We start from the raw sequence: 26,414 nt of genomic DNA on the forward strand, positions 1-26,414 counted from the left end.
TTCCACATGGCTGTATGGTGCAGAAGAGTGGCTAGAGCTCTCAGACAGTAGAGAAGCATAGGCTCAAAACAGCTTTTGCACCAAACCCTTCAGCAGCACAGAACATGAGAAGCGTAAAATGATTTAAAATCACCACTGAGGAGGTCATGTATCATATAAACAACCTCTAGGCTCTGTTCCAAAGCTACTGTCTCTCATTTACCTCACATGTTAAAAAGAAAAATAGTGAAGGGGCAGGAACTGCACTTTCCCGGTTTGTTCGATTCTGTCATGAAAGATTAAGGACAAAGAACTTCACTGGTCTTCAAAAATCTAGCATATACATCCCAGCAGCTAAAGCAAACAAAAATGCATGAAGGAGAACAGAGCTGTGGAGGACTGATGTTTTTCCTCACCTGGGAACAAAAGTACCTCTTTGCTTTTAGCTCAAAAAGGGACATGCATTAACCCTGTCTGTCCTCCTTTACTTTAATGGCCCAGGATAGAAAGGTAGTGTTAAACGCTGCTAGTAAGATGGCATTGCTTCCTACATGTACAAATCTAGTGCTGTGTATAATGTGATATATTACGGCATGATAGTATAGGTAGTATATGAACCAATGAAAACCTGAAGCATGCTTAATAAAAATGAAGTAGCAGCAGCAAGCCTTCAGCAGGCTTTTTGGAAAATGGAGACAAGGAACAGTTTTTCCAGTGGTACTGGCAAGCCCGAAGTGGGGTGATTAAACAGGGACTCTAAAAGAGACTTCTCCAATAGCAAGATCCTCCCATCCTTAATTCCCAAATAATCAATTCCAAGCTTCACAGTAAAAATTTGAACTTGAAAAGCTGGTGTTCTGTTTGTTTTGTTTTTATACATTAAAAAAAAAAGGAAACAAAGGTAACTACAAGCTAAAGTTTTCTTCCACCAGTCTTCTTATTACTATTATATTATCCCTATTTATCCTGGCTGTATCTGTTCACACTAAAAAATTATCCCATGTAATGGCAACAGTAAAACTAACAACCAAAGCAAATATGTTAAGATGCAGTGCACATTCATTTCTTATCTTCAAATCACATCTGAATGAGACACTCACCAAAAATGAACCTTCAGTAAAAGCACATGAAAATCATCCTCAGTAAAGAAAGTATCTGTATGAGCTATTTCTCCCCCACCCTTGAATTTTCTTTGCTGAAGAACTTTTCTCCCAGATTCATATTTTCCTCTTACCAGTTTAATTCCACTTATTTGGCAAACGCTCACAAGTTTTCCATCATTTTTTGTCAAAGAAAGAACTTACGCCACCTTCTATCAAAGGGAACTGTTGCTGAATTCACTAGAAAAGCATGAGGTTTGCCAGGAACTTTTTTGCACTCTCCGTTTTCCAGAAATCAGTTTCTATATACATCAAACACTGCAGTATCATTCTTTAGAATACAACTTCAAATCAGTATAACCAATAAAACCCAGTACGTTATCAATAAAGATACGATCTGTCACCTAAGTCAGTTTATTTCAATTTAGAATTTGAGTTTAGAATTTTACATGGACATAAAGAAAAAAAAAACAACAAAAAACAAACTACTTCTGAAAAAATACAAACCTTATTTACTATTGCTTAAAAACAATATTAAAGTTGAACTTTGCAAGTTGTTTTTTTTTTTTCTATTCACTAACATTTTCTTATTTTGCTTTCCATTTTAAAACTGACTGACAAGCTTTGTTTTCTTGTCCAGTCTTAGGTACTTCTATAAAAGATATTGTATCAAATCATCCAAAAGGGAAAGGAAAAACAAAGAGCAAATAAAACCCCAACCAAAACAAACACTCTCCTACCTTCTATGACTGTAAGAAAGGGTTACTTGAACAGCAGATTTGAGACCACAGAGACAGCAGAGAACTCCTCCACATTAAAAGAATTATAGTCCTCCCTTAAACCGTAATACCCATGCCATCAGTTTGCAAAACTAAACAAAACAGCAACGGTCAAATTTATAATGGTCTTCTGAAGGTCTGCACAAGCTGCAGCCAGTCATATGCAGAAACAGAACATTTATAAGTTTGACAGTTCCTTATTAAAAGTAGAACAGCATTACTGGGAAAGGAGATTATCAACTGAAACTCTCCATTTTCTCCTAGCTGCAGTCTCCCTCCCAGGACATGTAGCCAATTGAGGAATGCTGGCCAACACAGTGTTTTCTGCTCTTCCACTTTCCACATAATTTCACTCCAAATTTGAATCATGCCTCTAGTACACGGTGCCACTGCCCTAGCAATTAACCAGTTTGCAAGCATTAAGACAGTATCAGTTTATCACTAGTTCAGACTGAAATTAGAGGGCAACACCATGCACCAGACACTGACTAGCTAAAAGTTTATATATTCTGCATGTACAATAGATACTGAAGTTGAAAATCTGCATGACCACAGTGCAGAAATATCATTAAGGCAAATTTTCATACTTGCCTGTTTACGAGATCTCATTGCTGCCTCTTCTAATGTTTCAGCAGCTTCAAATTTGCCCTGTCGTCTGTAAAGTGCTCCAAGGTTCTTTAAGGTAGTTGTTACTGTTGGACTATTACAGGAAAAAAAAAAGTGTGTGTATATATATATAAGTACACACACACACACTAAACTCTTTTCAATTCACAAACCATGAAAACTTAAATTAATATAGTAACTATCACATTTTTCATATTTAGTAAGTCTCTCTTGAAATACATATACCATACTTCATGTACATGGAAAAGCCTGTTAAGGCCTTTCAATATGCATTAATGGCTCACACTGATTAGTCACCAGCCCTGAAACTGGAAGTTAGTAACTAGCCTCTAGATCTGCTCAAGAGAAAAAACTAGAGTGCTATATCCTTTTGTTTCTCGGATGCATCTCGAGGTGAAAATTTAGCTCAATCTGAGTGTGCCCAACCGAATAATTGTGAAGCTTCCAGAAAATATGCTTACTCATGCATAGAGTGACCATTACCGCAGCATGTCTTAGTCACAAAACGAATTACCAGTTCCTTTCATCAGCTTTTACTTAGTACCTATTTGCAGCGTCTGTGCATTCAAACTACGCTTGAATAATAAAGAGGAAAAAAATATCGCACATTTCATTATCAAGTCTCACACTACAAGACATTTTTGTTTCAGTGACACAATGAGATTTAGCTCAGTCACAGTACTGTTGCTTGAAGTTTTGCTCCAGTAACAGCAGAGAAAAGATTTCCTCATGCATTGGAATGAACAAGTACATGAAACAAACCAACAAAACGTATTGCACCCAGAGTTCGGGATGGAGAAAAAGGAGCAGATTTCAACAGTACAAAGGTTCTGTTGCTTGTTAAATACAAGAATTCAAACACTGAAGAAACAAAAACCCCTCACTGAATATTATCAGTACTAGGTGCAAGTCTTTTCTTACATTGTACCACCTGCATGTTAAAAAAAAAAAAGGCAGTTAAGGAACAAAATTAAAGCAAACAAAAAATATTTCACCACACATAATCCAAGCTGAAGTCCTTTTTTCTCTTCTTCCATTTTAAGATATACGTTTTAATTCACACAAAACTATATTCTTCAAGGTTTAGAAACTCAAATAATGCTGAATTGTGGCAGTTTAGCTTTGGTTTTTGTGCCAGCTAGAAAACTCAAGGCTCAGTTATTTGCACAGTCTCCTTTTTGCTTCTGGCCCTCTCTAGAGGTCTTGCTGGGGCTGGGAGAGCACATATGCCAACCAGCAGTATAAAAAGAAAGAAAGGTGACCTATGCTTCCATGTGAAGTACTGCCAAGAACACAAGTAGTGAATCTTTATGTCACTAGATCTAACCAGCCTAGAGTAAAAGCAGCCCTGGGACTTAAAAACTGCTACTGTGTTCCTGAAACACAGACTTGGGGCCTGAATTTTTAATACTACAGTTTTTATAATCCTGAACAAGTAGCTGGTTTGGTTTCATTTTTAAACATGCTTTAATGCGGCATTTCTAGATACTGGGCTATTGCTGCTTTGTCCTGTAAAGAAAATACCCACCTGTCAACTTTGCAAGCTTTGTACCAGCCACCATATTCTCCAAAAGATGTGCCATCTTTTTGCTTTCCCTAAAACAAAAGTAACATTGAAGAAAAATAACTGATTTGTAACTTAAATCGTAAAAGCTACAAAAAAGATTTATGGCAACAGCCTTACTTTGCATTCTTCCCTCTCTTCTGCATGCATCCAAATAGGCTTATTTTCATCTGATGAAACAGAAGAAAATAGATTATAGAAGTACAAAACTACAAAGTATTCATTGTTTGATTTTCACTCTTCCGAAATGAAGTTGTGAGCCAGAGAATTATACTATTACCACCACAAAAAAAACCCCTTACTGTCCCTACTACAAGCAGCAGATAAATAAAACATGCACCTCTTACAGTTTTACCATTTTGTCTTCTTTTCTTATCTGAACTTAGAAACAGGTACTTCTGAGAAGCTTTGAAGTCATTATATGCTGACATTGATTTGTCATGTACCTAGTTCTGTGCTAGAAAACATGCATTTATTTCTTTTATCATAACAACCATTTTGACATCTAATAAGTGGTGCATATGCTACTGTCATGGAATGCAATGAAAATTCTTCACTGTGATTTATAGTTGATAAAATGCATTTGACTTCAATGTATAGTGTAATTCACCATTTAAGGGTATTTTCCACATTCTTTAAATGTATTAACAGAGAACTCACATTAACAATATATTTATTATATCATTAGAAATCCTGCACTGACTTTTTCTGTGACTGTAAAGTGACATACATTTTTCTGCCTCTATAAAGATACTAAAATTGGTTTTGGTTGGGCGTAAGATAAATTATGCCAGATACAAAATTCTTAAAACTTAAACCTACCGAGTCTACCTCATATAAGTAAAACTCTCCTTTTATATCAAATGTTACTGCTGTATCTAAATGCTTTCTTATGATGAATCTACATGCATCTGTAATCTCACGTTTTAAGTCTACCTCAAGCAGAAAACAATTTTAATCGTGATACAATTAACTTCCTGCAGATTTTATTTCATAATAACTACAAAAATGAAACATACATTCAAATCTAGGGACTAAGCTTCTTACCATCTACAGAGCCAAACTCCCGTTCATGAGCGCGAGTGAGAATCTCTTTGTATAAAGTTTCTGCTTGCTTAAATTTGCCCTGTTTTAGATAGCAGGATGCCTGAAAACAAAAAAAACCCCAAAGATATATCAGCACACTGTTTTATTTAGCTTGGTAAATAATAAACACAATACATGCTGAATAAAGGTGCATTTCAATTCAACAGAAAATTTTACTTTTTCTTCAATTTACTTTATAAAAGGCTTACCAGGTTATTCTTTGTTTTCGCAACATTTGGATCATCTGGTCCCAGTTTGGTTTGGTAAATCTCCAGTGCCCTCTGATAGTAGTATTCAACCTCCTCATATTTACCCTGGTTCTGGCATAGTAAAGCCAAGTTATTTAATTGTTTGGCAACATCAGGGTGATCTTTCCCCAGAACCTGAAAATGAAATACTTTGTGTTAAAACATTCTCCAATTATCATATCAGGGTTTAGAAATGCATCATTTAGAAATAACCCGTTGGTTTTTATTCCTCATCAATTCAACACGAGGATGACAAAAGCAAAATTTGCATTTGAAAGATATGAAGATTACTCAATTATATTGCAAACTAAGAATGCTGCAGAACAATTCATAACAGGAATAATTTAAGTAGTGTAACAACATTATATGCAGTGTATTAAACACAGAAGCCCGAAGATGCAGGCATTCAGTCTCAATACTGGAATAAATATCCAGATATTCACAGAATAATGAACTTAAAAAATTTAATGATGTTTCATTTTTAATTGCAATGCTCTTGTCAAATCAAAGATTACATAACTATTAAAGGGGAAAAAAAAAGGTAAAGAAAGTGAATTATAAAATATAGAGTTTAGAATACACCCAGTGTGCTCCAACAGCTCGGTAGGACTGCTGGAATTTACTACTGTTTTGAATTTCAGACGCTGCTGACTATTAGTGCATTGCTAACTCTTGTGGTTTATCTGTCAGATCCATCCAACTGAAACATAAAAAAAAAAAGTAAAAATGTTTAAGTTTGCCCCCTGCCTCAAAAAGTCCATTCAAAGGTGCTGTATTCTTTTACTCATACCTTTTCTCTGATTTCCAGAGCTCGCTTACACAACGGTTCAGCTTCTTTGTACTTTCCCCGTTTACCATAAAGTACTGCAAGATTGTTTAGAGTTGCTGCCACCTGTCCACAGTAGAGAAATATTAATTACACTGGAATTTGCCAATACAAATATCTGACAAATGAACATATCTGCAATGCACTGATGTTTTCAAATTTTCCATGCACAGGGTAGACCTCTTGAAACGTACAAATGAAGAAATAATTACTATTGAATGCATACATACACAAATGAAGAAAGGGAAAAAATCCCAAATCATGAAATACTTTTGCTTCATTTGTGGAAATGTCCTCTAGTGCATACATTTTCTTCATACATTCTTCTCTTACAAAGCTACCTCTCACATCTATATTCAGAGCTGCCCTGCTTCACTCAGGCTATGTGAAGTGAGATATCACATTAATTTTAAACAGTAAGTACAAAAGCTTGATTTATGTTTCATTTAAAAGCAGCAGTAAAACAAATCAGAAGTACACCTTCAATCCGAGTTTAATAAAGCGATTTGAGTAAGTAAATTAAAATCTTCCCAAATTAATTTCCCACAGAACATCCATGCAATCCAAAATCAAGTATGTGCGAGTCATTTGTGGTGATACAGCACTGAATAGAGCGCTCAAAATGTACATTAAATATTTAAGAGAAAACAAGAATGTTACATTGTGGCCTCCTACCTGTACTGTTTAGAGATAAGCCAGGTCTTAAAAACTTTCCTGTTGAGTTTAATATTAGAATGAGTTTAAAAAATTCAGTGAAAAACACAACTAAGAATATGATATTGCGTGTATACAAACCGCTGGATGATCTTTGCCCAAAGTCTTTTCACGGATAGCCAAGGCATCATTCAGGAGATTTGCTGCATCTTTGTATTTGTTCTGGTCTCTAAATTTTAAAGAGTCATAATTAATACTGGGGATTCAGAAAAGGAAGTCAAAAATGAAGCTGACTTCAGTACTGGCCTAAAGATGCTAGCACAAAAAAGAGTAACTGAATATGCATTCAGAAATCAGGAAGTAAAAACCTGAAGCCTGTAACTGTAAAGCAGTTTGCTGGCTGAGGACTAGCACACACTACTTCTACGCTGCTGTCGAATTTATACCTCTAGATTATCTGTAAGTGGGTTATCAAGACATGCCCCCTCAGCAGACAAAAAAGAAAAGCATCAAAACCAGCTTCACTCCCAAAACCAAGGCACACGCGAAAATACAGCAACTTGTTTGACTTTGAAGTATATGGCGTATATAAATATTGCAGGACCCTCTTGAGGGTTTTAATAAAAAACAGGGAATGGAAAACAATACAACTGTCAAAAAATTTTAGTCTGAACATTAACAGGTTGCAGCCAAACACTAACTATTTATTTAACTGGTACGTAGTTATGTCAGTATACAAACCTGTACACCAAAGCAAGTATGTTCAACATAGTGGCAACATCAGGATGATCGTGACCCGAAGTCTTCTCCAGATCTTCAAGAGCTTGTTTACAGAGAGGTACAGCAACCTCGTATCTACCTTGTGAGGCGTACTGAATAACAAGATTATGAAGGGTCCTTAATCTTGCTGGAATTTCATAGCCACCTTGTTGGGCAGCAGCTGCTGCACTGCTATGCTGCTGTTGAACTGAAAGAAATTCAAAAGATTTCAGGTTGTTTCAAAGATGACTGTAACTAAACCATCTAACATTACTGCTCAATGACACAAAATGAGACTCATTGAATTTTATTTCTTCAATACAAAGCATTACTATTAAAACATACTTCACAGCAGTTGTACTGTCTTGAACAGTGACAGTGAAAATATGACCATTTTACACTCCATACTCTGTCCAGTATTGTATTATTTTACAGTTCTGTTAGCTCAAATGGCCAAATGTAATAAACCAATGAAGGAAGTATGAAACTATTTCAGCTCAGCAAATCATTAACAATTCTCAAGATTAAATCATAACTTTGCACTCATAAATATCGATGTTTCCCTATGGAAAGGAACATTAACACAGACAAGCCAAATACCTGCAGAAAATCTCAAATGATTTGTCCTTTTTCCTTTATTTTCCTTCTCTAAACATACAAAATTTTTTGTTTCCCTTTGATTGCTATACCAGGGAATACTTAAGGTTGGCACATAAAGGATTAAAACACCTTGGATGCTGCTAATAACAGGTGCAAGAGAAAAGGCACTGAGTCACCAAAGGCAGTGTCAACCTTCAGGGTTAGCCACTTATTTTCCAGTAGCTCCTAACCTTTGGTTGTTGCAACCCCCACGCCCTCACTCCTCCCCCAAATCTACTACTCTTTTTCTCTTCACCTGAGAGATTTCTGGGAAGACAGAAAATTACCTCTTACTCATTTTCATTAAATTCTAGACAACACACAAGATAAGCACTCCTGTTGTGAGCCTGACTTTCTTCTCTCCTTTCTATTAAGCAAAACACACTCTCACTGCAAGCGGGAACCTTTTTATGTCAGTAGAATCATAAAATTCCAAGCCTACATTCACAATGACTGCCTACCAAAGCACTGAAGCATTTCAGTATTTTTCCTGGAGGTCAAGGAAATTACTGAAATCTCAACTTTGTCTCCTGTAAAGCAAAATAAGGTCGATGGACTACACAGATATATAGACAGCTTTGCCATTCAATTTTCCTGCTACAAAGGAAGGAAGGATGAGTTCAGCATAGTCAACGCTAACCTACTTTAAACTCTTCAAGTCTTCCTTCCACTGCTGGCTACGGATAGCTTTACCATGCTATCAAGCATGCAGTGTATCTTGTGTATGTGCCCATAAAGGAAACTGAAACTCTGCTGATTACACAGGTGGGACCCTTCAGATATTTTTTCTGAAGTCATTTGTCTACTAAGAACCATTATACTACTAGCACACTGCACATACGCTACAATATCAATACATTATATAATATCAGCTTTACACCCATACAAAAAACAGATTTCACTACGCAAGCCTTACCCTATTAATGGTGTCTTTCAACCACAGTACCATACCCCTACCTCAAACTTCACTGCATATTCATCAGCCCTTCTGACCTGAAGACAATATTTCTAGAATAAGTAGTAAAACTAAGGAAGATGATCTTAGCAAAGGACGAAACACTATATAAGAATGACTTCATACTGAAACCTGCCCCAAAATGTTAAATCAGATCATTAAAAAAGTCATTAACAGAATTCAACCACCTGGGCACACCATCAAAATGCTTCAATGTTTCAGAATCTGCCTCAGTCACTTGGAACAAACCTTTTCCATTCTGAGGCTCACAGTAAAGACTGTGGAACCAATTCTGTACTGAAGTCAGTCCCAAGAACTTTACAACAGCTGGTAAACTCTCCTTAAAAAACTACACCCCAGTTCTATAGATATAGATGTACAGAATGTATGTCAATGACTGGTTTCCTTATTCTAGCAGCAGCATTCACCACTCCACTGTGTCCCAGAGGACCCTAAGCATGGATTCATTTTTGTAAAGAGCATCTTTATATTCTGCACTGCAGAAATACACTAACATTGTAACTTGAAGTGCACTTACTTCCTTGTCCTTGGTCTTCATCATCATTGGGAAATAAGTCATCCAAAGGCTCTTTGGTGGAATCCGTATCTTTATCCTCCTATAGAACAACCCCAAACCCAAACAAATAGTTACACTTAAATCGAAGGCATAAAGGGACAGTCCATTTAATCAGCAACGTTAAAGGAAAACCCCACACCCAGAACTTAGAAATTGCCAAGAATAAGATTTCTCGCAGGAGTTTAATGAAGGTCTTATGTTCAAATGTATTTACATACTCTGCCCCAAAACAATACAGGACACCTTCAGAAGAGCCAGGAATAGAAATGAGGTCTCCTAGATTTCAGTCTCAATTTAAGCACACAAGAACACATTTGCTATTCTTACAGACACATTATACCTAATGAAAGCACCCAGTAAAGAGTGAGTGCTACAGAATACAGAATTGTCCACTGCACTTTTTTTAGACATAAATGCAGTTATAGATGAGCAAGGGAGAGGAATAATGGGATTAATCTCCTGAAGGAGAATAAAGCTGCACCAGCAACTTTAATTCTGTCATTTCAATTTTTGAGTACTCAACTTCTGCACAAATAACAGATTTTGCAATCGTGATCTGTAGGGCTCAAAAGAAAAAAAAAAATACTTGGAAGGAAGTTCATCTCCAATAGTCTCCATCTGAAACCATATTAATTTCTGCACAATCCATCAGTGTATATTGATTTTAAACATACAAAGATTATCCCAAGTCCCACAATCATGTAAAATAAAGAAACACATCATCTCTCAAATCCTGTTTCTTAAATGGGGAGTTTACACAGTACAAATAGTTGAAGTTCTCAGAAATGTTAATCTCAGTAAGGAGAAAACCCAGAAGCAGAACACATTCCTATTTGTGTGGCTCTCCATCCAACACCTTTTTCCAAAGATGAGAAAAAGGCAACTGCTGCTGCTGGCATACAAGTTCAATGGTGGCAAAGTGGGTGCTGTACAAAACCAGCAGATTGATGGGACTAGATCTCAGATGGGAAGTCCATAATTTCAAGTGTGCTGATTCCAACCTCATGCTAAGTATATAAAATTTACTATTTTCAAAGGCTAACAGCAGAGGCTGTCCATATGGTTAGTGAAACTAGAAACTTTGCTTACTTTGACCCTGGTTGCTAATTAAACTTCAAATAATGGTGCTATTTAGGCCATCTGCAGATTACAATTCAATAGTTAGCACATCAAAATCCCAGTATTCCCTCCTCCTACCCCTTTTCTAAACAGGCTTCACAGGCAGTATTCAGCTACAAATACAAACTCATGAAATAGCACTGAAATGTGTCATGTGCAACTGACCAAAACAACTCTCACTACTGACAATATGTTAAAAAGGATTTAGTCAAGCAGTCAGTTAAGCATGATTAAAATGCATACATTTTCAACCATTATGTTGCTGAAATAATTGGTTATGAAAAACGGTTCTTTCCAAGACACAGCTGAGAAAGTCTGAATGCACAAAATGAGGTATATCTCTACAGTGCCATCTAACTTAAGAAAACAAAACAAAAGGATAACAAGGGCAAATAATTCAGATGTAATTTTAAGTGATAAGTTACTTCCATAAATTAAAATTTTATCCATTTTCTCTCTGAATCTAAGAATATGTAACACAATGGGATAGCTAAACGCGACTGAAAACACAGACGATCATGATGTCTGACAGAAGGTCATGAAACGGGATTCAATAACATCCTATCCTAGTATAAATTCTCAACAGATATAAAAGCTACACACTGATTTCACTACACAAAAATAAAATATTCTTCTTGCAGTCAAAATACGCCATATCCCCTATGTCCTTAGAATCTCTAAGAGTTTACATTTCCCACTTATTTTAACTGTTGAATTTACAGCAGGAAATTTCTGGCTTGAAGTTCAGTTCTATTTTTTTTTAAGCTAATATGATACTAAATAAGTATTTATGGCTTTTGACCCTGATATGTATTTTATTATCTACAGACAGTAAAACATTTACTCTCTTAAAATAAGAATGACCGGAACTCTCAGAATCTTTCTGCAAACTATGTGACACTGGTACAAGGTAAGCATTTTAATGACAAGTTTATGTTAGAGACAAATAAAAAGCTTATATCTGTCATTTCTTGGTAGCTAGGCAGATTACAACACATACGTAAATGTAAGGTGCTTTCTACTCTACAGCTACTTACTGATGGTGAAATATCATCGTCATATTTTTTTAATTGATTCATGAATTCTAGATGTTTCTTCTCTTCCTCCAGTTGAGCCACAGATTGCTCACTTTTCTGTAGTTTCTGTTGTGTGTTGGCTAGTTCATCCCGCAGCCACTGATTTTCCTGGCATAGGCGGCGAACCTGAGCACGCAATTTCTGCTTCTCTGATTCCACTGCATTTAAGTGATTTGACAAGGCCATCATTACCTAAAAAGCAGAAGGTGTCACATGACGTACTTCCTCTAGAATGCAGTTCTGTATTTAACATAAAAGCCTTTTATTATTTAAAACCTATGTCAGCTGTGAAATCTGGTAAACGTTCAGATTTCTCTTCTTTATATATCTGGTTCTCACCTTTCCTCTGAACTCTTTAACATTGTTTAGCCAGAATTAACTTAGAGAAACTCTCTACTAATGATTGTTTTCCAGGATGCTATCAGAATTCAAATTGTTTTAGAATTCCCTGAAGTTTACATATAATCTTTATATGAAAAAATTCAGTTAGGATTTAGATTACCGAAATGGAAATCTCTGTTCCACTAACATTAAAAGGAGCAGTAATACTTTTAACTTGAAGGATCACAAAAATAACCTAAGAACTAACAGAGTTCTAAGTTAAGAGCTTTCAGACAGAAAAGGATTCATATAGATGCTTACAGTTCATAAGCATGAACACCTCAGCATAACGATAATACTTCAAAGGGACAATTATACTACTGAGATGTAAATGCACAACGCAACATACAATCTATATAAGCACTTTAGATATACATATCATAACCTTGAGTATGCAGACATTCAATGTCTTTGAACAGGCACATTAAGGACAAGAACTAGAACCGCCATAAAAGCAGTCTACTTGGATTATTTATTTTTTTTTGCTAAGCAAAGTTAAATGAAAAAGGAGCTTGTTAAGTGAAAGCCAGCCACTACATCCTGAAGATACTCCCCCTTCACTGTTTATGTAATCTCCCACTGATACACGTAGAACAGCTAATAGCAATTCCAGAAAGCACACCTTGTAAGAATGGACAACTGGTGATAATAAAAATCTTCTTTTAGATGAGTTTGACATGCACAACTTATTAGTATTTCATCTCCTCAATTTCATGTTTCTTTAAAACAAAGTTACTTTGAAGTGTTTTTTAAACTAAATATTTACTGTGAAACAGATAGTGTCCTTAGCTGATATTTCAGGTTTCAAAAAAATCCATCAAGCCTTTGAAAACTACTTTTTCCTATAAAGGTATGATAAAACTCCAGGTATAATTTCCTAATACCAGTCCAAATCTCCAGACTTCAGCGCCTACCTATTTACATATTCAAAATTGTTAACAATTTAAATTATTTGGCCTATTCAAACAGTGGCATTTGTAACATCAGAAAGTATACTTAGGAAAGTTGCGATAATAGGGTCAACATACTCAAACAACATTCTACAAGCTACAATGACAAACTAAAATCCTTTGTAATCTTATTCTCTAGAATTAACTGAAAGAGAAGTTTGATTACTTCTTCAACAAAGTCAGTTTCATTTTCATGGAATTAACATGTGTCATCAGACCTACATCCATGTCACAAAAACATGTACAAAATATTTCCATATCTTAATTTAAATTAAGACAACCCCTACATATTTGCAACCCAAAGTGTGCAGGGAGAGTAGGCTTATTAGGTCCGAGGGCAGTAGTCTGAAGCAGTGTAATTGCTTTCCCAACAAAGGCAGTAAATGCAGACTTCTTGGCTCCTTGCCACCACAGCTCACAAAATACCACGTGGGGCAAAGGCGGCAATAACATCTGCAACTGAGGCTGCTGAATCCGATAGAGCCAGGAATCAGAACTAGCTCTCTGGAGTCCCATGACTAACCGTGTCAAAGTTAGGAAAGAGAAGCTACTCATTCACTCACAGATTTTCTACAAACACCCATTAAAGGTAACTCAACAATTGCAATTTTATTCCATGTATCTTCTAGTATTTTCTTCCAATACAAGGGATCAAAGCTTGTACAATGTACTAAGGCTTGACAGTCTGTACCATAATGTCCAGGGGTTCAACATTCCCATGCCTGGTAACCCATATTTGTTCATCCTCTCAAGCCTCAATTTACCATGATCCGATGCACACAACTTCCCTATCACCAAATAATAATAGCTTGATCCAGATGAGAAGACCAAGCACAGTTGTAGACCAACATAAAGCCTATAAAGATAAAATTAAGTTATTGGCATTTTCAACTCATTTGCAAACACTCTGCCATTTTATACTTATGACTATGTCACATAACATCATTTCAGGTTTTTGACCTAGTACAAAATACTCTAAAGCTGGACTGTAAATATAGTCCTGACATCCTGAATAAATATGCATCTTCTCATTCATCTTCTGCACGAGATACTTTCACCAAGTAAGATACTTCACAGAAATTAGCTCAGAGTCCCTTCTTTAACACGAGTGAAAGCTGTTTAGATTCTGTACTCAATTCTTAACCTTTAAAATGTTTTTAGATTCAATTTTTGTTTAGTAGAACATTCATTAGAGATTCTTAAGCTCCAGGAGTATTGTGAACTACTATAAAGAATCTCCGAATCAAGGTGTCCTGGTTTCAGCGGGAAAAGAGTTAATTTTCTTTCTAGTGGTTGCTGTATTTCAGATTCAGTATGAAAGGACTATCAATAATACATACTCTTTTAGTTGTTGCCAGGTGATGTTTATTCTATTCTACAGGAAGCTGAAAAAAGTCCTTGAAGCTGAGAAGGAGCATAGACAGAATAATGGAATGGCCAATGGAATATTCCGTACCACAGACATCATGCTCGGCATATAAATGGGGGCTGGCCGGGGGGGGCAAGGATTCACAATCACTGCTCGGGTCAGGCTGGGCAACCAATTTACCAGGTGGCAAGAGTGACTTGTGTTGTATTACTTTACCTTGTATAGTCTTTTACTATTATTACTGTTATTTTCCTTTTTCTCTTATTCTAATAAACTGTCTTTATGTCGACCCACGAGCATTCTTCCTTTCATTTTCCCCTCATTTTCTCCCTCTTCTCCCTGCCCTTCCTGGGGAGAACTGCACAACCAGCTGTGTGGTCCTAGATGCTGCCTGGGGTTAAACCCGGGAGGTTTATTTCCTTCCCGAGGGAAGGGAATTAAAATACGAATTTAAGGTTACAGCAGAGACAAAGGTTGGAGCAAATTCATTTATCTGTGAGACCTCCCTATGCAACAATTTAGAGTTAGGATGCCAATGCTCAGTTCTTGAGATGCTCAAACATTACCTGCATAAAGCTGTGGAAGAGTCCAAACAGAAAATAGCAACTTTCTCATTGAAGTAAAATGGAGCTCAGTTATGAGCTTCAATACCTTAATACTGCATGCATAATTTGTTCTGTAACACAGGAAGACAGGCAGTGTCCACCTCTATTAAGTAAAGCAGTCTTTTTCCTTAACATACAATAACAACATAAACATCCCAGCACATTGCTAATACTCAGTAAGGCAAATGCTAGTCCTTCAAAACTGATCTCTATTTACTTCAAAATTTCTAATTATAGGTCAAATAACGATCTTTCATTTACTTCTTTTACACCAAAAATTCATTCAAAGTCTGAAAGGCTTTATTTCTACTGCAATTTTACCTGTGCTTCACTAAGGCCAAGCTCCAGCATTTCCAGTGACTTTCGGATCATGTTTGATTTTTCTTCAACCAGATTAGTTTCATCATCCTTCTTCAAACATTTCAGTGTTTCAAGTAAGCTTTGTAAAATGGAATTGTGTTCATTCTTCAGTGCCTCTAGTCCATTAATCACTTGCTTAGTTTTGGCAATGATTTCATCTTGAGTGAGCTTCTCCAACTTCTCTTCCTTTAAATACACCATTGTGGACATGTTTTCATACATTCTGAAATGGAAGGGTAAGCTAATTAACACAGAAGTAAAAATAAAATAAGCAATTCTCTATAAATGAATAAAGCTTTCCTTTAAGAAGTCCTTAAAACATAGGATTTTGAAATGTATATTCAGAATGTAATAATGTTTTTGCACAACTTTCATAGTGTTTAAGTCCTGGGTTTGAACAGTGTTTCAAGTTTTCCAGCTTCTGTTTCCAGAGTTAATATTAACACCAATCCATATGCCAAACAACAACTGAAAATAAAATCTGTATTACAATATGGCAGAAGAATTTGTAATGAGCAGTGAAAAATCAGGCTGCATCTCCAGGATGTGTGAAAGCAAAGAAAGTAGCTGGTGTATAAAAGATTCACTATAATAGTTATTTGCAGATGCTACTGATCTACAAATATCCCCAAGCTAGAGCCTGAGGAGAAGAAATACCATCCAACCCTCTAAAAGGGTCGATGAATCAGTCAATGAGAAGACTAGTCCATTTCCAGTAAGAAGGAAACACAATCTTCATCCTTTTCCAAGGGCTGCAAAAGCTATTATCACTACAGATTTCGAAAATAACAGCTGCCCCCTAAGACTATTTTACACTCATTATTGTAGCTCTACAGTTACATATAGACATTCAGTTGTCTACAGGTCTAGATGCAGCTGGTTTAATGAAGTTGCAACAGCTGTCTCATGGTGGAAAAAACAGTTTGTATAACACAGCCCTTGCAAGAAACATTTCACTGTGCTATTTTGTCAGTACCTCACGCACTACATTAAGGATAGCAATTTCTGGATGTTTATAAATGCCTCTACTAAATGTAAATGAAGACCCAAAAAAGTTTAGAAACTCAGGTAACTTTATATATGCTGTTATTGAAGTGACAAACAAGTATAACAATGTAAAAATACAAACAGAAGACAAAGAAATCGCTTCATTCTTTTTCAGTGTCACCAGAAAAATGTTCGCTAATGAAAATAAAGAATTGAGGAATTGCTCCTTTATACTTAAGATATTTATATCTTTGCATGTACCAGAAAGTACAAATTTATTATAAAGTAGGAAACATTTTTTAAAAGCAATAAATTATCATATCTATATGAAGACACTAGGGGAGGCTTTGATAACCTAACATTTAAAATGAATTAGCTAAACTGTATTGAAACTTTGTACAGTAACAAGTCTAGTTTTAGAAGAAAGTAAAAAAAAAAATAATAACCACTTAAATCTTGAATGAAAGTGCTATAGGAACATGCATATATGCATCACTTAAGAGCACATCCTTTGGCTGTTGTCATGATGTTCTTGTACTAAATTAAAAAAAAAAAAGAAAGGAAAAAAAAGGAGATTGCTCTTTCCATGTATATACACTCAAATTAAACTCTCTGTTATGACCTCCTGCAACACGACACTTAACACGCATATCCATTTGTCACAAAAGAGCTGTACACTACACTGGTTTATTTTATAATAATATATTGTCTGAAAACAGAGATAATTTAGGGAAGCAGTGAATTTGGTTTTACCAGTATTTAATACAAGAACTTCATATTCACAAATATATGTATGTAATACAGGGCGCATAAATCTGTATAAAACATCTAATCTAGCATGGCATCAGAAATCAACTCGCCAAAACCTGATGAGCAGAATGGTATTTACACATTTCTCATTTATAACCTGAGAACTATTACTCAGAATGCTTAAATGACATTTTAAAGCACATACTCTCTAAAATTGTGTATAAAAATGAACTGCAATTCAATGTAAATCAAATTTATAACTAAACACTTCTAACATGCACAGTCGTATAAGAAATTGTTATGGATTATGCTAACTTCAACATACAGCTCAACCCTAATTATCATCAGCATGCTTTCACACCTTCAATTAACTTCCATCCTGAATACAAAGAACTAAACCTTTGATCATAAGGAAATAAAAACAGCAGAGGACATCTCGAATACAAAGTGGAGGTCCATGTTCATTAGAAGTTCTGAGAAATATGACTTTTGAATACCTACAGCTTTTATACACCATTCCAAAGTAAGCATGGGATCATTCGTCTGCCTTATGTAAACTGCGGTAGCTATTCCTTTTGCGTGCTTTGGTATTTTGTAGTCATTCTACACCAAAGATGGAAGACAGGTGTGTGCACGTAATGAACGTACAAATGTTTTTTTAAAAAAAAACTGCACATTTTAACCACCACAGTAGAAGTTAAATGATTTCTCAGCGATGAATGTATGTAAATTAACAGCCATTTACAAAAAGAATACACAAAACCAAGAAAGTAATACCAAAAAATACATTAGGCCTTGCAATGGTCATGCCTTCATGCAAAAAAGAAGCAGTCTGGGAACTATCTGACATAAATCTAGCCAGAAGACAAATCTGTGTGCACAATTACATCTAAGGTGTAAAATGGACACTAACTTGTTACTATAAGGAAGAAAGAGGCATACAGCTCTGTCTGAACACAGTGACGCTGCAACTAGTGAAGGCTAAGCCAGCACAGAAGCTGCTGAAGAAAGAAAAAGCAGATTTAAACCCAATGGGGCAAAAACATACTTAAAGCCCATCACAACAGTAGACGTGCTTTACAAATACATCCTTCTTGTCTTAATCTGGTGTACTAGATTGTTAAACCACCTCATTCTAAACCAAATGTAGCTATAAGCTTTCACTGCCTCAGAGCTACCACTACAAGCAACTGTACTGGAGCTGGTGTCACGTCAAAAGCTACAGAAAGACACAGATTGATCTGAAGGTCAACACAGCTGGGAAGAGAGATTCTCAAGTCTCCTCTAATGAAAATTGTTAGAATTCTAATCTCTCCCACTGACAGGAAAGGAACAAATCTTTCTGCATAGGTTTCACAGGGTCTCTGTTTAAATCATCTCTGTGTAAAACATTTCAGAAAATTTGGACAATGTTGTTCAGAGTTTTATAGATTGTGCTTGGGAGAATTATTTAGAAAAAGGGGGGATAACAAACATGTAATTTATCGTGCTATCAGATCTGATTCTTTGTAGGAGTAAGATTAATAAATAAATATCTAATATCTTTTATAAGTAGCATGGAGGTATACTGCTATTTCTATGATTTTTAAAAAAAATATATTTTACATAAGGGCATTACCTATTCATCGAACAAGACCATATTTGAATTCAGAATCATACAATTAGTTTTGCATACCCTGAGGCAGCAAACCCCGTACAGGAAGCAAAGAAGTTAAGTTTGTATGCAGGATGTAGACATGCATGTATACAGAGGAAAAGAGACAAAACCTACCATGCCTTTCTACTGTCACTTTTCAAAAACGTTCTTTCTTCCTCTATTTTTTCCCTACAGAAGAAAAAAGGGCACAGTCAAAGGCTTCTTAAGCTCCTGTCAGTTTTATCCTGTACACAGTCCACTGCACTGCAAATTTTACCTGTTATACAGAACAGGAATTCTAGATTCAAACACTAATTTTTAATTCAGTGTACAACTGAAAACAAAACAAAAAATTAACATGCACAAAGGTTTAGTTGGAAAACAGAATTTTGGACGAGGGAATAAAATATGCAATGCAGCCGGAGTTACAGACGAGCCAGCTGGCTTAAGCAATTTACGTATTATATTAAGTATGTGCCTGTGTAAATCTTGAGTATTACCTTTCTGGTTTATTTACTACAACATAGACTATGCTGAAGTACAAAAGTCACTTAACGCTTTCCAACACTCTGAAAAAAAAAAAAAAACCAAGCAATTTTCTTTAAACACAAAAATTAATGAGCTTGGACAGACAAACACAAAAAGTCCTACAATGACACCTCCTAAAGTGGTTTTTGCAGAATTTTATAACACGAACTCCAGTTCAAGAAACGGACTGAGAATAGCATGAATCTGAACCAAAGAAATCATAAAGAAAACAGAGCCACAGAGCCAAGCCTACTGTCTTTCAGTCATGTAACTGCTGGGATAATCTCATCATATACAAACGACTTAAATGGCTGTATCTTTAATCAGTTTATGTATTTTGTTATCCATAAAACTTTCAAACCAATTGCACTAGTAACGCTAACATCACAATTTGTGCCTAAATTCTCCTACAGACATAAACACATCAGAACTAGCTACTTAAGCTCTTCAACTTGTATTTAAGGAGCTCTCAAGCATAAATAGCTTTTCCTACTCAGCTACTTCTAAACAAGTGTCATTTCCCTGCAGATCACCTCAAAGAATTGTTGAGCCATAATACGTAATTGTATGAATCCTTCTTTGCCTAGGAAAATTTATCAAGGAAGAACATTTTTCTAAGAAATCCACATGATTTTTTTTTTCCTGGGTCCTAAAGATAAATAAATAAATAAAACAGTTCCAATTTTTCTAGTTGATTTTTACTTTTGTAAATCCCTTTTTCTATATTGATATTTTAATTATTTCATAGTCAGGTTTCAACTATTAGAAGCTTGGAAGATAATTTTTTAATGTGTCTATTGTCCAATCATTACTGTTTTAAAATACAATTGAAAAAAAAAAGACTGTAAACTGCTGTGACAAATCAAACTCTCCCTTAACTTTTTTCTCTGAATATACAGATAGCAGGTAGGATAGCTGAACGTTACAGAACAATGTGGCTGCATAAAAGAAAAAGCAAATAAACTTCCTAACTGCAAAAGCTATTACAAGACTGGCCCAAGCCATACCTGCAGGCCCCGTCATCTACAAGCACTACTTAACTCTATCAGGTTGCTGTTTTGTAACAATAATCAGTCTATTCAGGGCTTTTAACCCTAATTTCACTCTTAGTTCCTCCTTAATTAAATGGCAAGGCTCAGTGTCCTACATCTGGCATGTGCTTGTTTCATTTTGTATTAGCTGCAAATTACAAGTCATTAATTCCCTGCTCAGACCAAGAACACATCTCATTACATCATGGAACACACCATCTTGAAATACTACGAGCTGCTTTAACTGCTAATCTTCATAATGTGGAAAACTGCCTTCTCAAACAGTCCTCAAAAGATCACAAGCCTTCCAAGCACAAAAAGAAAATCACCAAAGGCAAGAGACAAACGCTTGCCGAGGAACGTCAAACGCTACACTAACTGCACCCTTTCCTAACAAGGCAGCTCAGTGACACACGCTGGTCAGAAATGGCGAGGATGAATCACCCACAGATGTCTTTTATACACTTAAAAAGGTATTTGTAAAAGCACTCGGATGAGAAACACTCTAGTTTGAATATATTGCTGTTACGGTTTACAGTCAGAAATCTCTAGGTCTGAAAGAACATTTACTTATAGCTTTTCTTAATCTAAGATGTTTATTTCTCTTTCTTTCTGAGGCCACGTCTGCTATCATAAATCATATTGCTATACATAAGGAAATTTATAATCTTTCTCTTTTTGTTTCACTTGCCCTCCTTTTAATTAAAATGATCCTTTCTGCTCAGGAATTTTATTCCAATACATTCATCACTGACACCACAAAAGAAAAGAGAATAGCTTTTTCTCTTTCTTTGACATATTCAGGACTGCAGATGAACTGCCAATGCTATCTATCACTCATTTCATCGTACTATATTTGAATCCACGTATAAGCCTTTACAGAATAGAAAATCTTGAACTGCACCTGCAAACAGTGTCCTATTGGAGGTCAGACTCAAGGTACACTTGCTGACCCAGTTCTATAAAAAGAATACTGCCACACTTCTGTACTGCCTTGGGTTTCCAAATATATGATCTCAGAAAGCATCTTCACAATTTAGCACACATGTACACAAGTTACCTTAAAAATAACTCAGTGAGAACAATTAGTGGCACATATTGGAGACTGTAAATCACTGACCAGAAGCAGACAAGAAGATGGAGTTTCACGTGACTAGCAGACAACGTTAAGCTATCAGAAGTCCTTTACAGCACACAGTGTGAAAAAAGAATTAATCCCTTGGACGCACGTTTTCTATCAAGTTCCAGCAAGCAAGCAACTACATTTAAAAAACCTTATTGTCCTCCTCCTGCCAGCCTTCAACTCAGAGCTAACCCTGAATGTAGAAGTCTGCCCCACTTGGTTCAAAATTATGGTATGCAAAGTAAATACTATAAAAAAGACATTTGTAATCATTTAACGTTAAGGGCGCATATCCTAAGAAAAGCTCTGAATCATGTTTTCAATTTGACCTAGAACCTTAACATCACAAGACATCGGTGTTGGTAAGCAAGCTAGACAAACGCTCGGACTTTGTGAAGGTCTTTACCATTTATAAAGGTAAACCCATGAATTTCCCAAGAAATTCCCCAAAAGCATAGCACACCTTGATCAGAAAGCGTAAAACACCAAAAAGAAAAAGAATACTGGCAGAGACTTCCATGGGACTAACTTGGCTGTTCCTTTTCTATTAAGACTGCCACATGCAGCCTACTCTCCACACGCCATCCATGGGAAAAGGCTGCATGGCCTCGTGTTCTACCTCTACACAACAGCATCCACCTCTGAAAAACACTGTGTCAGACTCTAGAAATCTCAATGGCTATCAATAAGCCCATCTACTGCATTAAACGATGTTTAAGTGAAGAGGATTATGTACTTTTTTAGCTGAAGAACACAGCCACTGTACAATTGCCTTGATAAATCTTGGAATCTTTTAATGCCACAACTTGCTATTAAAAAAAAAATAAAAATGTACCTTTCAGGGGAAATCTTTGGATTTTTTGGAAGATTAAAAATTATTAAGGAGAAAAGCAGGTTAACAACTTACATTTGCTAATAAAAGAGATTATAGCAAAAATAGTTCCTATAAAACCTGTAGCAAGGGTGATGCTGACAACTACCTTTAAGAAAGCACAAGCTATGAAGATTTGCATTGCTGTGGAGTCCTTTTATTTAGATTTCTATATCATGCTACATAAACACTAATGAAGCACATACTATTTCTTAGCAATCATATCTGCATTGTTATAAGTAGCAATCTTAACACTATTTTGAAATAAATACTTTTGAACATTTCAAGGATAACTGCCAAAAAAACCTTCAGAGTAATTTCAGCCTTCAGTCTTCCTTCTTTTGTAGCAAGTACAGTACTTACATTAAAATTATGACTTCCTGCTGAAACAGTTAATTCAGTAAAAACCCCTTATCCAGTATAAAAGTATTCAGTGGCATAGAAGTGTCCTGTAACTAGAAAGATTATTCTTCCTCTTAAAGAAAAGGTTATTCTGGTGTCAATCCCTTGACAGTATTCCACTGAATAAACACTAGCTACTAGCCAGCATTTCAATTATCATGATACAGTCAAACCTGTATCCTTTTAACCACAGACAATCCAGATGACCTGCCAATCTACTTCCAAAAATCTCTTTTAGATTCAACCGTATCTGGAATTCCATAATGCTGCAGAGACTGTGGCCAAATCTTACCTTGCTCCTCCTGCTCAGATAATGCAGCACACAAAGACTCTCAGATGATACCCCCTACAAATTACTATGCCTACCCCCATTATTTGGGTAAAAGGAATCAAGGGAAAGTATCCATTTTCTGGCATGTCTCACCCGCTACATTCTACCTTTCTGAAGGACTAAAAATAGATAGCGATTAAAACACAGAATAGTAACATATCCTAAAATGACAGGATATGCTAAAATCCTTCCTCTGAAAAGTGGCATCTGTTTGGATCCTACAGTCAGTCCACATGTATCATAAGCATGTAACAGAAAAATTTACTCTCTGTGTACATCCAATACCCTTCTAACATCTCAGGTTTCAAATGAAGCTGGATGGAAATGAGATCCTTCTATGCATTTGTTATCACATCAGAGATTACTCTCTGTCAAAGCTGAAGCAAGTGCAAGAGAAATCTGACAGGCATGTGCCTAAGGCAGTTTAGTAGACCCAGTCAGGAGTCTAGAGGAACCACATCACTTTCAAGAAGGTACATGCTTATTAACTGTAAATTGAGGCTATCATCTGCTACAGGTTGGTGGCACATACCTTCCTTACTCTTCCAACATACTTATTAAATATCCTCAGACCTATGGCAAGATCAAAACCCCATTCTTTTCCAGAATAATAAAACTGAACACAAACCTCTTCCACCATTTGGTAGTCTTGGGCAAAGAGCTCTAATGCCAATTTATTAATTTTAGTTACGTCCACGCAATTTCTGAAGACAGACAGACTGCAAATCGCAAAGCCTCCTACCCCTTGGAGCAAGGGAGTTGTCTTTTTTTGTACTACTGCTGTGTCAACAGCAAATAGCATCTGTTGACCTTCTTCAAAGCTGGCACTTAGTTTCTTGTGAGCGCTAATAAACACTTCCAAGCAGCCACCACCAGACCTCAAGAAAGCAGAGCATTCTGCCTGTTCGCTAAAGCGCTGACACAATAGACCAGTCTAGGCCACACAGGATTTGCCTTGTGCTTCAAAGCCCACCTCACCGGATCATTTTAACAAACTGATCATGACTGTATTAACGGCAGTTACATAAAGCCAGAATAAACACGCGTAAATGCGGCAGAAGCAGAATCACTGAAAAAGTCATTGTATTAACCCTTAGTTATTAAATATGTTTGTCACAAGAATCAAAGACACATCAGAAAAAAATCAAGGCTAATTATTAAAAAAAATTGTATTGTAGTTTAGTATTTCGTAGTTACCAAGACACGCTTCGTAAATTACCTACTTTAAATGGATTTAAAGGAAATTTTGGCTGTATTTTTAAAGAAATACTGTCAAGACAGTTTGAGTTACAAATCCATCGTTATCAAATTTTACAGTTTTTACCCTCAATATTCCAAGAATCTACATTTATTTCTGTGTGGAAATGGTACTTGGCTCTTCATGGACTTGCTAACTTGTGCAACCATGTCTTCAGTGAATCCTGAGTCTTGGTAAGACATTTCTAATAGACTGATTCTAGCTGCTGAGAGTGTCTCTTTGGGACTGGAATAGAGGGGTACAGTAACATCAAAGTGTTTTCAGAGCTACTTGTCTCGCAATTTTAAGCTGTCAATAGTGTAGACAAAACGTTTTTTTCAGCTTGACTATAGTTCTTTCATTTTGCATTGTTATTTTTGGAAAGAACTGTTTAATTGACTAATCAAAGTAGGCATCCATTTATATTATCTATTTACCTAAGTGCTATTTAGAGTCAAGATAAAAGCACAGTAATGTACCCATCAAATCAGACTTCCATAATACATTAAAAAACCCCATCAGCTTCCACTTGGTAACATCAGACCTATAATCTTAACCAAATCTACTTTTTATGGCATACCTATAACCATTTAAAAATGCATGCAGGAAGGGCAGAGAAGGCTGCATCTTGCCTCACATTATTGGATCTATGTGGGAAGCTTTGCTGACAATTTACTGTAAGTACAGATTACGTTGCTCTTACATGCTTGAGGACATTGACGAGAAGGGTTATTTGAACCAAACTGAGAAAACCAGCAATTTCTTCTGCAGACATAAAAGGAACATCCACAAACATTGCTTCAGCACACACTAGCCCTTAGGTTTAGCAAATCCTTAAATCTGGTTTTGAAGCTATCTAACAGTTCACATTAAGATGCACAAACTGTGTAGTCTCCTTTCAAGCTCTAGGGAAAGTAGCCTCCCCCTGCTTATTCTTCCATTAAAAAACCATAAAATACAAACCCACTAATCTAATTCTTCCAAAATGACTACAGAAAAAGAGTTGCACAATTAAATAGTTCGGGCATTATCCCTAGTATTGAGAAGGGATTAATTCTACTCCATTAAACATTACATCAAAAATTTATGCTTTCAATGGCAATCACCAGTTATCAGACTAATTCTTTTTTACACGTTGCAAATTTCATTTCATAGAAAGCAAATGATGCAATGGTCCAGAGGCAGTCCAGAAAAACAACCTTGTATCATTCACTGTTTCTTACTTACAACAGTAAAGAGCTGATTTTGTTGTAAGGTTGGGAATAGTTTCCTTCTTAAGTACTCCATAATCTGCAGGTTTTACTCAGACCATCTTGAACTCTACTGGGCCCAGGAAGTACGGAGCAGTACACCAGACCCTAACCAGCATCTGACACTGTCCCCTTAATATTCTGTGCAGTCTCACCTGAGGATCGAACCATATTTTTAGCCTCCTCTCAGTGATCTTTCACATTCTTAACTTATCTTAGTGCTGGGGCACTGGGTTCTCTTTTGGAACTCCTGAAATACTGGCTGTGGTAACAACACTAGCGTGACAGTTCCCACCATCCTGCTGCACTACACTACTCTTCTGGTGGAGTGACACAGAACAAGAACACACATTAACTGGAAAATAGACACAAAAGAAATAGAAAGAAACATTTTTAATATTATTTTTTAAACCATGTCGTTTGGATAAGTCCGTTTTGAAAGCACCCCAGTCCTGAGGACGGCAGAACAGTCACTTCCTAAAACAACTGTGTCACTAAAAGCAACGTATCATGCACTTTCAAGTATTTCTCCATGCGCAGCCAGACTGGGGGAGGGGAGTGGGGTGGAGAAAAAAATTAATAAAATCAGACAGGCCATTTGCTAACATAACAATT

At 36.2% G+C, this 26,414-nt stretch overlaps 1 protein-coding gene across 3 annotated transcripts in view; it reads right to left on the reverse strand.

Annotated features, from left to right (window-relative positions):
- KLC1 (kinesin light chain 1) overlaps positions 1 to 26,414 on the reverse strand; it is a 48,357-nt gene that overhangs the window by 13,128 nt on the left and 8,815 nt on the right. For 2 of the 3 annotated variants that reach the window (XM_074583868.1, XM_074583869.1), the window contains exons 2-12: positions 15,615 to 15,876; positions 11,950 to 12,180; positions 9,755 to 9,833; positions 7,605 to 7,830; positions 7,005 to 7,092; positions 6,174 to 6,275; positions 5,345 to 5,518; positions 5,097 to 5,196; positions 4,170 to 4,219; positions 4,014 to 4,081; positions 2,450 to 2,558 (exon numbers count right to left, since the gene is read on the reverse strand). In XM_074583868.1, the coding sequence (XP_074439969.1) occupies positions 2,450 to 2,558; positions 4,014 to 4,081; positions 4,170 to 4,219; positions 5,097 to 5,196; positions 5,345 to 5,518; positions 6,174 to 6,275; positions 7,005 to 7,092; positions 7,605 to 7,830; positions 9,755 to 9,833; positions 11,950 to 12,180; positions 15,615 to 15,875 (1,488 nt within the window). In that variant the 5' untranslated portion in view covers position 15,876. Of the gene's footprint in view, positions 1 to 2,449; positions 2,559 to 4,013; positions 4,082 to 4,169; positions 4,220 to 5,096; positions 5,197 to 5,344; positions 5,519 to 6,173; positions 6,276 to 7,004; positions 7,093 to 7,604; positions 7,831 to 9,754; positions 9,834 to 11,949; positions 12,181 to 15,614; positions 15,877 to 19,161; positions 19,216 to 26,414 lie in introns of all 3 variants that reach the window. The other variant, XM_074583870.1, reaches the window with a different exon arrangement.

The sequence above is a fragment of the Larus michahellis genome, chromosome 4 (genome assembly GCF_964199755.1).
Source record: "Larus michahellis chromosome 4, bLarMic1.1, whole genome shotgun sequence".
NCBI classification, from domain to species: Eukaryota; Metazoa; Chordata; class Aves; order Charadriiformes; family Laridae; genus Larus; species Larus michahellis.